At 38.8% G+C, this 15,093-nt stretch overlaps 2 protein-coding genes and 1 pseudogene across 3 annotated transcripts in view; 2 read left to right on the top strand and 1 right to left on the bottom strand.

Annotated features, from left to right (window-relative positions):
• LOC113059477 (collagen alpha-6(VI) chain-like) overlaps window positions 1-15,093 on the top strand; it is a 1,020,620-nt gene that overhangs the window by 19,339 nt on the left and 986,188 nt on the right.
• Window positions 95-10,302, bottom strand: LOC113059512 (phosphoinositide 3-kinase regulatory subunit 4-like). Of its 2 annotated transcripts, XM_026228033.1 has the most exons (21): window positions 10,054-10,302; window positions 8,912-9,672; window positions 8,685-8,818; window positions 7,587-8,196; window positions 7,028-7,162; window positions 6,637-6,858; window positions 6,385-6,558; window positions 6,148-6,293; window positions 5,803-6,006; window positions 5,323-5,524; window positions 5,183-5,203; window positions 4,151-4,248; window positions 3,500-3,722; window positions 2,979-3,144; window positions 2,723-2,887; window positions 2,354-2,565; window positions 2,075-2,206; window positions 1,500-1,600; window positions 1,304-1,392; window positions 753-873; window positions 95-671 (listed from the first exon to the last, which is right to left on the bottom strand). In XM_026228033.1, the coding sequence occupies exons 2-21, from the start codon at window positions 9,627-9,629 to the stop codon at window positions 501-503; spliced, it is 4,044 nt and encodes a 1,347-aa protein (XP_026083818.1). In that variant the 5' UTR covers window positions 9,630-9,672; window positions 10,054-10,302; the 3' UTR covers window positions 95-500. The 2 variants fall into 2 exon arrangements, with proteins under 2 accessions (XP_026083818.1, XP_026083819.1); XM_026228034.1 differs by lacking the exon at window positions 5,183-5,203.
• Window positions 10,404-14,825, top strand: LOC113059693 (2,4-dienoyl-CoA reductase, mitochondrial-like; annotated as a pseudogene).

Here is a 15,093-nt window from a genome sequence, read left to right on the forward strand (position 1 = left end):
TTCAAGTCAATGCATTTTTTTGACTTTAAATCTTGTAAAATATTGTGGTTCGCAACCTATTTTACTTCTGTAATCTGTTATAAAAAAAATCTAATACATATTTATCATGACATTTATTCAGTAATATCCATAACTATTACACAGTGATTATAATGGAAGTTTCATCCCCATCCATGTCTTGCACCTCAGCCTCAAAACAAAACCAAATGGGATCAGCGGTGCGTGAACTGTGAGAAACACTCCCAAAGTCTCCTGCAGTGTGGTCATATTCTCTGACCTTGATATCCACAAAGCAGTTGCACAGAAAAACAAAAACATACTAAGTAAACTGCTCGTGCACACACACTGTTGGTTGTCACTGTTTTGTATACATTTCATTTTTTTAAACTGGATTTGATCCTAAGTTACTTAATTATATTAATTGGCATTATATTTAAATTTACAGTGCACTTGATCGAACGTTCATACAAATGGTGTCCCATCTTAGCACAGTGTGTCTCTCACTTCCAGACTTTGACAATGCCATCTCTAGAGGAGGTGACTATAAAGCCCTGGGTGGTCTGGAAAGTGGCAATATCAGTAATGATGTCATGGTGACCCACAGGAAGGGATTCTGGGCCCCGGCGGGGCGTGTCCTCAGTGGATCCGCTCTTCTGTTTACTGTGGATCTCCTGGTAAGGTTAAAGGGAGACGAAAATGAAGATCAGCTAAATATAAATGTGCAGGAAATCAGATGGAAATGAGCTTCAGACCTGTACTACTTCTGTTCCTTCTATGATCTTGCGGTTGTAGAAAACAGAAGGGCAGTGAAGAGAGTCGTTTGCACAGCCTGCAACGATGTATGACCTCTCAGGGTAGGCCAAATCCCAAAACCTGCAGATATCATACAGAACACAATCTGCACATGGCCTCATAATCTTGGGATGTAAAACTTTTGTGCCCAGCTTTATGATATATAACTTGGTTTTGTTCGAATCCATCTATCCATGTAACATCTAAATCATATTCAGCTGAGCTTTGGATATATTTGATGACTTTATGGAAAAAAAAAAACATTGTTCTGGAGCTAATGGATTAACATTAAACTGCAAAGGATTGTGGGATATCATCGGTGGCCAAGGATACATATCTGAGGTGTCTTTTAAAAAAATCGTAGGCTACGTCCACATAAATCTGAGTTAAATTTCTGAAAACACACCTTACATGGAATAATAATCTAATATTAATTTAATATTATTGAACGAGACTTCTAACCTGTTAAATCAGAACATCTCAACAGTGATAGTTTGCTAATTAGCCATACCTGATTCTCATGTCAGATCCAGCTGTAAGTAGGAGAGGGTTGCCATCAGCAGGGCTGCAGTATATCCCATGAACACTGTGAGGAGAGGGCTGTAGAGGACAACAGATTCCAGTGTAATGATGGAAGGTAGGTCTGATTGAAGTTATTCATTATTGTGAACTTGTATTGTGATGCAAAAGTGATAAAAATAACATACCTGCATCTCTGAAAGCGGAGGGGCAGAGCTAGCCCACAGGGTGAACTTCCTGTCTCCAGTCTCCATGTCCCACATGGACACTTCATTGTTACCTTGGACAGCTGAGAATGAGAAAAACCTTTATGAACATACCCTATTTTCTATATTTATAATCTTTTTTTTATTTTAAGAAATTAATCATTTTATTCTGCAAGGTTATATGAAATGCATCAAAAGTGATTCAAATACTGTTCTTTTAAACTTTCTATTCATCAGAACAACTGCTTTCAACATTTATAATCAGAAATGTTTCTTGAGCATCAAATCAGAATACAAATTAGCATAACAATATTCAAATGATTTCTTAAGGATCGTGTGAGACTGAAGACTGGTGTAATGGCTGCTGAAAATTCAGCTTTCCATCACAGGGATAAATTACATTTTAAAACATGTCAAAATAGACAACAGTTATTTTAAACTATAATAATATTTCAAAATATTGCTGTTCAAATTTATAGTAATATTTTCAAAATATTATATTTACTGTATTTTTGGTAAAATAAATGTAGCCTTGGTAAGCATAAGAGACTTTTCACCTGCAATGACGGAGGACTGGTAGAGTGGATGCATCAGCAGGCGTCTGATTCGAGCTCGGGCTGGGTGGGAGTGGCTGGAAATTGGTAACTGAAACCGCATATCCCAGCATGCCATTGTTCCATTACTTGTGCCTATGTGAGTAGGACATAAGTTAAATCCCAGCTTGAGAGAGCAAACCTAATTCATAATACAAGAATGTGCTGAAAACATTCTTCTGTTATTTGGGTTTTGATTGGCACTCATTTCCGGTTTACTTCACCTACACAATGCACTCTTACCCACACACAGCCAACACTGGTGCATGTCCACTGCAAAGGAAGTGACGAGGCCTTGGCGCAGGTCATGGCGGAGGGTCCAGGCATTACTATTGCTGCGGAGGTCCCAACCCACCAAATAGCCATTCACAGTGGCGTAGGCCAGAACCGTCTGCGCCCCCGAGTTAAAGTGATGTACATCCACCGCACAGCCCTCATCCTTCAGATCCAGGAACCTGGAAAAGACTCAGTGGCTTACTTATCTGACTGCTTGAGTGAGACTGACTTGAGTGTGATGGTCTTGATTTACTCATTTATACCGTTGTATGGAAGCACACACAATTGGGATGTTACAAGTAGAGAAAGTAGTTACAGAATATGACATGCACACACCTGGTCTGACAGGGCTGGAATTTGGGTGATTTGGGTGGCTTGTTTGCCTCAACTGCAAGAAGCTGGATGGAACCATTATCTGATGCAACAGCAAGGTAATGTGACCCCTGACAAAAGGTCAGCGTTTTCACATGGCCTCCAATCCGTGAATACGTAAGCACAGACCTGAAATTATCACTTTTTCAATCATCCCAGTTCACATTACAGGAAAACAACAACCTAGACGATTCAGAGACATTGTATAGATATTAAATACCGTGTGGTGGTCGTCTTGCCCTCCATTTTCTGGCTGTCCCAAATCTTTACAGTTCCATCATTGGAGCATGTAGCAAAGATCGAGTGCTCGTCGGAGACTCGGATTCGGTTCACGGCAGATTTGTGCTCATGGAGATGAGCCACTAGAAGACCTTTAGGATGCCACCCTGCAATGTAACCGTTACAGTTACCAAAGTGGAAATAACACACACACTAGAAAACACACGCTAGAAAAACCTCAATCAACTCATTTAAAGTAGTTCAACCACCCTTTTCAAAAAGCAGCTAGTTACACTATAACCCACTAACAAAAAGTAACTTAATGTAGCAATTTCTTTTAAAATAACTTCATAATATTCAGAATTGGGGTGGGGGTGGCTTTGATTCAAAAAGGATGAGACATTTTAAATTTAAAATGAAAAAGTAAATAAAAATCAGCTGCAGATGATTTTTATACAAGATTTAACAAGCAGAGTCTAGACAGCCACAGAATGTATTAGCGAGGTGACATGACTGCTGTACCTGGCAGTGGAGGCCTGCTCTCCCATTCTGCACTCTCCATCATCTGTTTGGCCATGCGCTCTGCATTGCATTGCTCTCTTTTCTGCTGCACCAGCTGCTGTAGCTCTGCCTTGCATGTGGTGATGCGCCGTTGGTACGTGGACGCTCCAGTTACAGACTGTACCACTTGAATATTAGGGAGAGCTGCTGTTTTCCTGGGTTGCATGGCTCCACCTTCAGGAATCTGCAGATGAAGAGCAATGGGGAGCGGTTTAAGATTTTCGTCTTTTATCATTATTATTTAGGAACAACATGCTAATACAGTTAATCTGGGAAAATCCAGCACATTCCTGCATGTCTGTGCAAACATTACGGAAAATATCAGACGACTGATGATTTAAAGCCTTTAGTGTGCTACAACAAAGCTACAACATGGACAAATTCACACTAAAAAGGTGCTGATGCAGAAAAGGTGATGGACGAGGCTGAATGGAGAGGAGAGAAAGAGCAGGGGAGGGACGATAGCACTCTGTCGGCTCAGCGGTCGATCTGGGCTGAGGATGGAACATGAGGGAGGTTAAGAGTCCGTAAGGAACTCTCAGATCGCAGGCGCTCTCCGGCCAGAGTTCCGTTGGTCTCCCCACCACTGCTCAGAACTAGAACATTATGTACCGTCGAGGGCGTCTGTGCCAAGCTGGGAGGATCCAGAGAACCAAACATGCTCTTCCACTCTTCATTCAAGTTGGAGTCCTGTTTCATATGTTTGCGAGCTGCCAAAAGAGAAAGACAATTAACCCGTTTTAAAAGTGGTTTTGATAGAAGATTCATTTCTGGTTTCTAAAACACTTGATGCTCAGTAAAAGTGTTAACACAGTCATCAAAGTTCAGTTTAGTCATCACAGTCACACAGGTCGTAAGTAAATTAAAATTAGTTCCAAAAGTCAATATTTTAATCAAACAGAAGCAAACTGAAAACAAACTGCACTAGGGGACTCTAAAATATGTTGAGAGCAATATTTTAAACCACCTGTGACGTACAGCTACAGTTTTACAAGCCCAGCTTAAATTTTTTTCTTTTTCCACACTAGCTCAAAAATTGTATAAAGATTTTTTACAAGGAATAATAAAGTATAAATATATATTTATCCATGGGAAAGGGGTCCCTTGCAAAGTGATATCTGATCATACAAGTGATTATATCTGGTCATATCTGACCATCACATTTGGGAGACCTGATTTGATGCAACCTACTGCTTCCATTGCTACTGGGAAATCGATGAAAATGTTTTTGGAAAAACTCTCACAAAGGCTGCACTTTAAAAGTATTAATTTTACAATTAAGATGATGTTATAATAAAAGTAAAATGGAAACCATGGAAAAACCCTGAATATAACCTAAGAAAAAACACATCTTAAAGGACTATGAACGATTAATTGGTGCTTTGAACGATTACATATTGTTGCCATCTGTAATTGTAATCGCAATTATAAATTTGATTAATTGTGCAGCCATACTGAGCACTCTGAAAGTTCACTCCCACTGGTTTGTAACAAGCTGACTGCAACAGAGCATTATTAGCCAACATGAGCTGCCGTGCAAAACAAAGTGGATATATCCACATTACATCTGCCTGTTAACGTGAAATCTCTGAGTTAGTCAAAGCTTCAAATAGAGCTCCGCTGTATGAGACCTAAACAATATACCAGAGGCAGAAGGGACGAAGTCTGTAAACAAATAAAAATAAAATACATTCATTTTAAATGGTGACACAATGACATAAGAAGCATATATATATATATCCTCGAATAACAGTATATTTGAATGCAGAAAGAGTGTCACCCACCTCTCTTGTCCTCAGACTCCTGCTTAGGCTTGATGAGGTCCACCTGTCGGCCGGTGATGCCCAGTGTACCGAGATCAATGACTCCGCTGTGGGCTCCATCACTCAAGTGGCTCTGGTCTATGATGTTGGCTTTGGCCTTGTTGGACTTTAGCATGAAGTCTTTCAGAGCTAAGAGTTTGTCCTCCTCAGCCTCTGTCATTCCCTAAAGGGAATCAAATGATAACAGCTTAACTTGATTTATCCAAGTGTGACATGAGGCAAAGTGCCTTATTGTTCCTGAAACAACCCTTTTATTAACCAACCATTGCTCAGGACTAGGGTTATGGCCAGGGCTATGGCTTTTCATAACTAAAATGTTGTTCTAAAAAATAAAGAAATTGGAACAAGCAGCCATATAAACTCGTGAAGAAAATAAATCTTAAATAAAATTACTAAATAGTAATAAAAAAAAATAAAAAACATACTAATTTTACTCCTGACCTGAGAAAGAAGTTTCTTAAGCAGCTGGGCAATTGCGGGATCCTCAGGATCTGGGTATTCTGGGATGGAGCCGTTGCGCTTTTTTTGGCGGAGTAACAGGTGTCGGAATAGACTTCCAATGTCTTTGGAACGCAGTGCATAGTCAAAGATGGAGCGACTTACAGGCTCTTTCAGCACACTGAGCAACACAATCTCCTTATCAATCTGTCCGAAGGCAAAAAGAGAGTTCGTCTAATATGAAAATTGTCATGTACTCACCCTCATGTCCATCCAAACCTGTATAACTTCCTTTCTTCCACAAAATGCAAAAGGATAATTTTATTCAGAGTGGTTGTGACTAAACACCTGTATAATAGGCTGTGTGATGAAAGGGTTGAGATGGGGCATGAGTTTGCAGTAGACGTCAGCGATGTTTAGGTGCTGAGCGACAACGGTGATGAAACCCACGGCTCCATAGCGGATCCACAGATTGGGGTGACACAAGAAAGGAGCTGTGGGACAATAACATTTTAAATAATAAATTATACACAGTAATTATTAAGCACATTAAAAAATGACATACAAAAGAACAGTATCTCTTACCAATATCACTGACAAACTCGTAGATGTGAGGTTTCTGCAGTAGCCCAAGCTGACACATGCAAGTTAGAGCATTGAGAGCTTTATAAATGACAAACTCCTCAGCATCACTCAGGCCTTGCTGCAGAAGAGGCTTCAGGATGGAGGAACTCTGCCAGCCCACATATGCTGCTACACCTGCAGGGAGAAGGAGATTTGGTTAAATGTTGCAAGAGACTGTCTGATATTATATGAAGTGATTTGACGGCAACCTACCTACAATGCTGTCAAAGAAAGCTCCACGGAGGTGCCAGTCGTTCTTGTCATTGAGGAAGGTGATCATGTGGGAGAGAAGGACATCATTGGCTTTCTGCCTGCCAAAGAACACGCAGAGGCGCGTGATGCCATTCTCCATCAGCGTCTGTTTAATGATGTTCTCAGGGTCGCTCAGTAAAGTCACCACCTTCTGCTGAACCATCTCATGCAAGGCCTGCAGCTCTTTAGACAAGGGATGGATCACATCCACAGCATTTTAATGACAGCATTAGAATGTTTACATGCAAGTTGTTTATTACTGCAGTGCATAAAGTGGGATCTTACATTTTGGATTTAACTTTCTTTTAAGACCACTATAAAGGTGAGATTTTATTGAAGGACAAACATTTACCTGAATCATAGTTTTCATTGGGGTGAAGCGTTTCTTCTGTGTCCTCCCCATTGAGGTCTTGTTCAGAGCTCAAATTATTCTCCTGCACCAGCTCCAGAAAACGCAGTGCGGTCTCAGCCAAATGTGCTATGTTCTCTATAATATATAGCACATTTTATATTATATTTTAAATTGTAATCTGTAAAATATTACATTACAAAATGTAAAAAGTGTATTAGCTTTCACTTTGTGCAATTCTTATACTTACAGAATAAGAGTATGAATTGTCACTACAAAAATCTTACTGAATCCATACTTTTGAACAGTAATATAATGAATTATATTACATTATGAAAATATGTTTGAAGTCAATTTAAAATGGCTTTCACAATCCATTTCACTTCTGTGACTTCAAATAATATCAAATAATTTCCTATTTAAAAGATTTAATTTCTCAAATCATTTGTTTTATTTAAAATCAAAGACTGACTGGATTGTGAAAACGATTAACACATATGAAAAGGCCATTTTAGACTAGACAATTTAGAAACATTTCATTCGGGCATTAGTAGTAGAATACCTGCATAAGCAAGTCTAACAATTGTGGCTTCATCTTGGGCCAAGTGCGCAATCCCAGGTAAAATGTATTCTGGGTAGATATTGACATCATTGCGAGGAACCTCCTTGACCAGTGCCAGGACTTTAGTCAGTGTGCGGACAGCCTCGGCCCTGACCCGTGGCATAGAGTCATTACAGAAGTGCAGTAAGTAAGGGGTAATCCTGTCCAGCACAATCTCCACATTCAGCCGGCCTGCCAGATGAAGAATCAGCTCCAGCGCTGCCAGCTTGGAGTCACAGAAACGCAGTGTCTGAAGACAGGATGTAATCACTGACACCAGCACCACCAGCCCTTGCTCCTTGGACGAACTAAGCTCTTGAGATGCCTTCTCCTGTTTTTCAGTCTTCCCCGTCTGCCCGACACTGCACAGGTTATTGAGGATGTTCTCCAGGTTCTTACGGATCACCAACACCCTTTCGTCCGCCGACTGGAAGGTTTCCTTGGCAAACTGTGCCATGTAGGGCTGAAGGAAGGTATAGAAAATGTCTGGGAAAGCTTTGCCTCGTTGCTGCTTTAGATATTCTTCAGCTGTCAGACGTTTTTCCGGTTCTCGCTGCACCATTTGTGCCACCTGCATAGAGTGGATGATATTATACAGAGTACTACCTAGTATCTTACTAAGAGTACTAACTAGTATCATATAATTTATTAAATGTGTTATTATATAATGTATTAAATAAATCACACTACCATTCAAAAGATTAGGTATGCTATGCACCAAACTGCATATTAGAATAATTTCTGAAAGATCATGTGACACAGAAGCCCACAGGAATGGCTGCTGAAAATACATCTTTGCCATCACGGGAATTTATTTAATTTAAAAATATATTAAAATAGAAAAGTTGAAAAGTTTGAAATGTAATAATATTTCACAATATTTCTGCTTTTTACTGTATTTCTGATCAAAGAAAAGCAGTCTCCGTAAGCTAAAGAGAATTCAAAACATTTTCAAGAAACACTTCCAATCCCAAACTTTTGAATGGTAGTGTAATCATTTGTAAAAGCTAAAGTGAAATGAATATACAGTATCAAATCTCATAAGAAAAGAAATGCTACCAGTTCTCTAATACTGCGATCTTCAATTTTCATCAGCACTTGTTCGGTTTGGAAAAGTCCTTTACGGTAAGCCAGCAGTTGAGAGAGGTCGAAGAGTGGGACACCCTCTGTAAACAACTCTGCGATCACACAGCCTAGCAAAAGAAAATACAAAAATGTCTTTGAAAAATGTCATATTAATGCATCGGCTTTAAGCAAACAAAAAACAATATAATGGTGATGGATACCAGCTGAGAAAATGTCCATGGGCTGCTTGAGTTCTCCCCTGGTCCTCTGGCTATTGCTGGAGAGATCCACAAGCGGAGTCGTCTGGTCACTTTCTGTGGCGAACATGCTGCCATCCACAAATCTCTCTGGTGCAATGTAGCATGTTCTCCTCCTGGACGTGTCAAAGAAGTAGTTGAAATCTGCAGGGTTGTCTTCAGGTAAGTATGTAGGTTTAAAACTAGCAAAGTCTGTGAGAAGCACCCAGTTCCAGCTCGTCACCATAACATTCTCTGTTTTAATGTCACCATGACGCACACCAGATTTATGGGCCTGGTCCACAGCATTGAGGAGCTGGAAGGCGATCCACTTCTTCTCCACATTGTTGAGGAACGGTCGCGTACTGATACGGTCATACAAGTTATCCCGAACATATTGTCGAAACAGTATGGCTGCTTTCTCAGTTAGTGTGGCTTTTTGAAAAGGCAGACAGTTCTGACAGGAGGGCAGTCTGATTTTCAGCTCCTCCAGCTCTTGTTTGTAGCTGATTAGGGGCAGAGAGGGGTCCTGGATTGCAAAGACTTTAACCACAACCAATCCCTCGCTATGTTTCGCCCGGGCCACTTTGAAAAAACGTGTACTGCCCAGACTTTTGTCATATTCATAATCATGGATGTCAGAGAAGTAACTGTCCACTGAAAGAATCTGTGATGGAGCAATTCCAGCCAGCTGGTTCCCCATCTCGATGGAGCAGAGATGGTTGTCCTCAAAGACAAATGTATACCTATGAGAGAGAGAGAGAGAGAGAGAGAAAGAGAGAGAGAGAGAGAGAGAGAGAGAGGCAGACATATGGTTCAGCACTTTATTTTAAAAAATCAGATTTATCTTAAAATAATTACTAATAATTGGAGTAGATACATGTAAATTTTGTCATATATTAAAGTTAATCATCAAATTCAGTATACAGTATTCTTCACATACAGTGTCATAAGACATAAAATGCTGCATCGTATCTGTTAGCAATGCTACAAAACATAAAACTCCAAATATTTACATTATTGCAATTTTCTCTCGATATAAGTTGGCAGCTATAACGTTATGTCACACACATGTGCTTATTTATTGTTTGTTTTGAGCACTTTTGTCAAAATAAACCGCTGTTTACCTGATTCCTTGAGCCCTGCGCGCTGTCAACTAGCCGACTGGTCAGCAAGAGTTGTTTCCTCCCACCTTACACAAAATGGCATTCTACATTTTGCACAAGTTAAAACGAACGTTACTAATAAACATGTCAAATCATACGAACGATACAACATACAGACATTTACTTAAAAGAGCCGCTTCGTTTGTTATTATGTCCTAGGAGTCGACCAGAGGCGTGCGTCTCCATTGGCTGATCTGAGATCTGTTCCTCAGCTCAACAGCGATACGCTATTGGATGAAATGCCTCACGTGTCTGATCCCAGATCAGCCAGCAAACCGGAAACCGGAAGAGATCATTCTGGATATTCAGACGTCCTTGCAATGAGTCAGAGGCTTTACTGAGTCCGACTTTTATTTGTTTATTCGCATGTTTTGACATTATTAAAGCACGCTTTCTCTCTAAAAAAAATATTTGTTTCTTTTGACGCTATGGCACTGTTCAGAGGATTGACTGCGTTAAATAGAGTTTTTCCAAATAAGTGTTTCACACCAGCACGAGTAAGGATTCAATGTTGTCCATGCGCACTTAGATTTTGTGCATTTATTTACAATTTCGTTTCTAAATCTCATAAAATACTGCTAAAATAAAGTAATTTCTTTACCTGAAACTTTAGGTAAATAAACCATATATAAAATATAAGGTTGTACTTTTAAGTCTGCATTTTAGATAATTTAAAGAGCTTGCAAAGTGTGTTATATTTGGTTGAAATTATCTCGTTTAATTGTAATATGTGCACTGAATGGGGAAATCGTGTCTTTCATACTTGATTTTTCATTTGAGACGTATTGCATGAATTAGAATGTATAATTCTCTAGCTTAAGTACTAATTGTTTACATTGGCATTGTCCTGATGACCTCTCACCCATTTTCTGTTTATAAAAGCTACTATTTATTCCTGACTGAGTTCATGTATAAAACAAAATGAACCTCTTTGCATCCTTTAACAGATGTTTGGAAATGGGACGAACACTTTATACCAGAGCGGTCCTCAAGCTAGATTCTTCCCACCTTCTGAAAGTGTTATGCTTCTCCCAGGAACTTATAAAAACAAAGTGGCCTTCATCACTGGGGGAGGAACGGGACTCGGAAAAGCCATGACCACCACTCTGTCTTCACTGGGAGCGGAGTGCGTGATAGCCAGCAGGTTAGTTATCTCATTACAATTAAAAAATATTAAGCAGCACAATTGTGTCCAACATTGATAGTAAGAACTCTTTTCTGAGAACCAAATCAGCATATTAGAATGATTTATGAAGGATCATGTGACACAGAAGACTGCAGTGATTGCTGCTGAAAATTCAGCTTTGCTCTCACAGGAATAAATTACATTTTATTTATTTACTTTTGTTCTACTATTATTGTTTTTTACTGTAATTCTGATCAAATAAATGCACCCTGTTGAGCATAAGAGACTTACTTTTACCTCAGACACATTTTCACTTTTTTTGTAGGTCTTTCAATTCTTTAATAAAAGCTAATGTACCCTACAAGCAAAGACGAAAGCTTGAATCAATTTGAATTAGAGTGATTATTTTTGTTAAGTCTTCTGTCATCACAACACATCCAGAAATCTTGAAGTTTTGAAGAAAACAGCAGATGAGATCTCACAACAGACAGGAAACAAGGTACCTCTGCTTTATAAAGTCTATGCAAACAGTGTTATATATTCTTACAGCAATTCAGATTACGGTGAAGAACTTGTTTTCATCCTCCTAGAGTTTGATAATTGTCTTTATGTTTCAGGTCCATGCCGTCCAGTGTAATGTTAGAGACCCTGCTTCAGTGGAGGCCGCTGTTAACCAGCTTGTCAATGATGTCGGCCTGCCTGATGTAGGTTTAGGTCTCCATCTGAACAGCAGTAATGCAATAGATTAAGCCAAAAAAAAAAACTATTTCTGATATGCATTGTTAACCCACAGGTAGTGATAAACAATGCTGCTGGAAACTTCATCTCTCCATCAGAAAAGCTTTCCCCCAATGCCTGGAGAACCATCACTGACATAGTGCTGAACGGCACCGCGTATGTCACGCTAGACATCGGGAAACGCCTCATCAAAGCTGAGAAAGGTTATTATTATTTTTATAGAGATGTAGCAAAGTAGTTCAACTTTTAATTAAGATAGAAATATATGTTACCCTTACAAACAGTGGAGCATAGCTCTAGCAATGCTGATGTCATAGGTTTGATTACCAGGGAATGCATGAACAGATAAAAAATGTGCACCTGGAATGCAATGTAAGTCTCTTTCTGGATAAACGCTTCTGCAAAATGCATAAATGCATGAAACGGTTGTTAGATAGGTTGAATGGAAGTGGTTGAGTTAGAGTACATAACCACTAGAGGGCAGTGAGAGCAAATAAAAAAAAAAGTCTTACAGAGTACACAAGTCACTGATATTTTGCTGTGTTTGTATTAACAAATCAGCATATTAGAACAATTTCTAAAGAGTCATGGGTGCTGAAAATTCAGCTTTGCCATCACAGGAATAAATTACATTTTAAAATATATTAAAATGGGAAATAGTTGTCTTCAATTGTAATGATATTTCACAATATAATTGGTTTTACTGTGATTTTTACTGTGATTTTTACATCTCTTGTGCAGCCTTGGACTGCACAAGAGATGTATGGTTGTGTAGATGATCCATGTTTTTTTGTTTTTTTTTGCCCATTGTCTTGATGCTAAGTATGTGTGTGGGTTGACCTCCTCTTTTTTGACCTCTTTGTGCTTCCTTGAACAGTGTGATTACAGACTGTTCAATTACTCCACTAACTCGAGGTCCAAAGATAATATATTATTGATTACAAGTCTGACCTTCACGATACAGTGTATTTTATCATCATCTCATTGTGTCACAGGTGATCTGAAGCCTAGTTTCATCTCAATTGAGGCAGCAGAAACGTATAATCTTGTTGCATTTATTCATTTGAAGGTGCTGCGTTTCTGGCCATCACCACAATCTATGCTGAGAGTGGCTCAGGTTTTGTCGTGCCAAGTGCTGCTGCTAAAGCTGGAGTGGAGACGCTTTGCACGTATGTACTCGGTTACAATACAGACATGTTATCAGGTCCAGTTCTCCTGGCTCCTGGTCCAGTTCACCTTTGAGAATCAGGTCCTCCTCTCAAATGCCTTTCTAATATATTCTTGGGAGCTGCATAAATTATCATAACGAAAGTGCCGTGTGCTATGTTTCATTTACATTTTTATTGTAAGATTGGGATCTTGATCCCCTACCCTTAAGAAGTGTTAAATATGCTGAAAAAGAACAGGGAGAGGGTGAACAGCACACTATCTAACTGATGATAAGGATCAGTTGCTCATTAATAATATAATCTATGCTTAAATGTTTAGTTCAATGACAGGATTTATTTATGTTAATACATTTATTTATATATGATGCTACATATACATACATACATACACGCACACACATGCACACACTACTTATATATAATATATAAAGTAGAATTTTATATTTGTATTATTTAGTAGTTAAGTATATTATTATTATTAAAATGGTGAGGTTGTTATTGATATTTGTTTCTTCATGAATGATTAAACGAGAATCCTAACTTGATTCCAAAAAGTTTTTATCTGAATCCATTGCCTTGCCTTTGATTAAAATAAATAAATAAAAATTATATTATTAGAGCAAAGATTTGAATATATTTATATGAATATAGATATATAAGTATCTTAAATATTGTATTATATTATTTTTAGATCATATTTTATATATATTATATATATATATATATATATATATATATATATATATATATATAATATATATAATTATTATTATTATTGTATTCATCTTTTTAATTCTTACTAATATTAAAATTGATTTTGAATCTTTTTGTACTTTTTAGAATTTTTTATGTGTTTTCAGATCTTAGGGCCCTACAGTATTTGTTTACCAGATTTGAAGTGTTCTATACATTCTGTACATAAGATCACCAGAGCCTTAACTGCCCTTTGATCGCATTTTCCTTGGTTTGACCATGAGCCACTGTATTTGCCATTGCTTACGCTGTGTGATAAATCTAATGGGGAAAAAAAATCGGTCTCAGAAAGATTATTGCAGTAGAAGCCGTGATGGCCATGTCTTGATAGATAGGATGTCCCCAAAAAGTGGGACAAATTTCAAATAAATCAGAGCATGTGTAAAAAGGTCTGACTGATTCCATCTACCCACAGGTCTCTGGCAGCAGAGTGGGGCAGATATGGCATGAGATTCAATATCATTCAACCAGGACCAATCAAAACCAAGGTAGTGTGCCAGTTTTTTCTTTTTTCTTTTCTTATTCATTGCTCTTCTCTGAACATGTCATCCAACCCTCGGTGTGTTCAGAGAGAAGTTGTGATGTCCATTTTGTGAGTTGAATCGGGCTTTCTATTCAGAACCAATTTGAATGATTGGTTTACAAATCAGACTGATCCAGTTCTTGAGTTCAACTCTGAAACAAATCAGTTTGGATTATTTTCAATCTTTCAAGCTTTTAAATTTTATGAAATTCATCTGAAAAAGGTGCTTTACAGTGACTCCTCTCCTGTATCTTTCTGAAGGGCGCCTTCAGCCAGACTGGATCCCACTGGTGCGTTTGAGAAGTGATGCTAGAGAATATAGCTGTGGGTCGTCTGGGAACTCCTGCAGAGATCGCCAATCTTTCGCCGCTACCTCTGCAGCGATTATGCCAGTGCTGGTGTCAGGCGCGGTGAGTTACGGTGACCTTGTGTAAAAAGTGCTTTGTCTCTCTGGGCGAGAGCTCACCTAGCATCATCCCCACAGGGCCTCTCCATTTACAGCCAACTGGAAACGGAGCCAAAGGCACACAGTCCACCCCTCTTTCCCTCTCTGAGTATCTGAAGGAATTTTGTGAAGAATTGGAGAAAAAAATAGTGCTCTAGAGATCAATACGGAATTATTATGGTCCCGCGCATTTACTGTAATGGCCCTATACTTATAAAGTTAAGCAGCCCTGACAGGGCAGCTAATA

Source organism: Carassius auratus, chromosome 41 (genome assembly GCF_003368295.1).
Source record: "Carassius auratus strain Wakin chromosome 41, ASM336829v1, whole genome shotgun sequence".
Taxonomy (NCBI): domain Eukaryota; kingdom Metazoa; phylum Chordata; class Actinopteri; order Cypriniformes; family Cyprinidae; genus Carassius; species Carassius auratus.

Coding starts and splice junctions, on each gene's coding strand:
- LOC113059512 (XM_026228033.1), bottom strand. CDS start 9,629: ATGGGGAACCAGCTGGCTGGAATTGCTCCATCACAGATTCTTTCAGTG. Junction 6,294..6,384: donor CGAGTTTGTCAGTGATATTG/GTAAGAGATACT, acceptor ATTGTCCCACAG/CTCCTTTCTTGTGTCACCCC. Junction 2,566..2,722: donor TTCCAGCCCTGTCAGACCAG/GTGTGTGCATGT, acceptor AGTCTTTTCCAG/GTTCCTGGATCTGAAGGATG.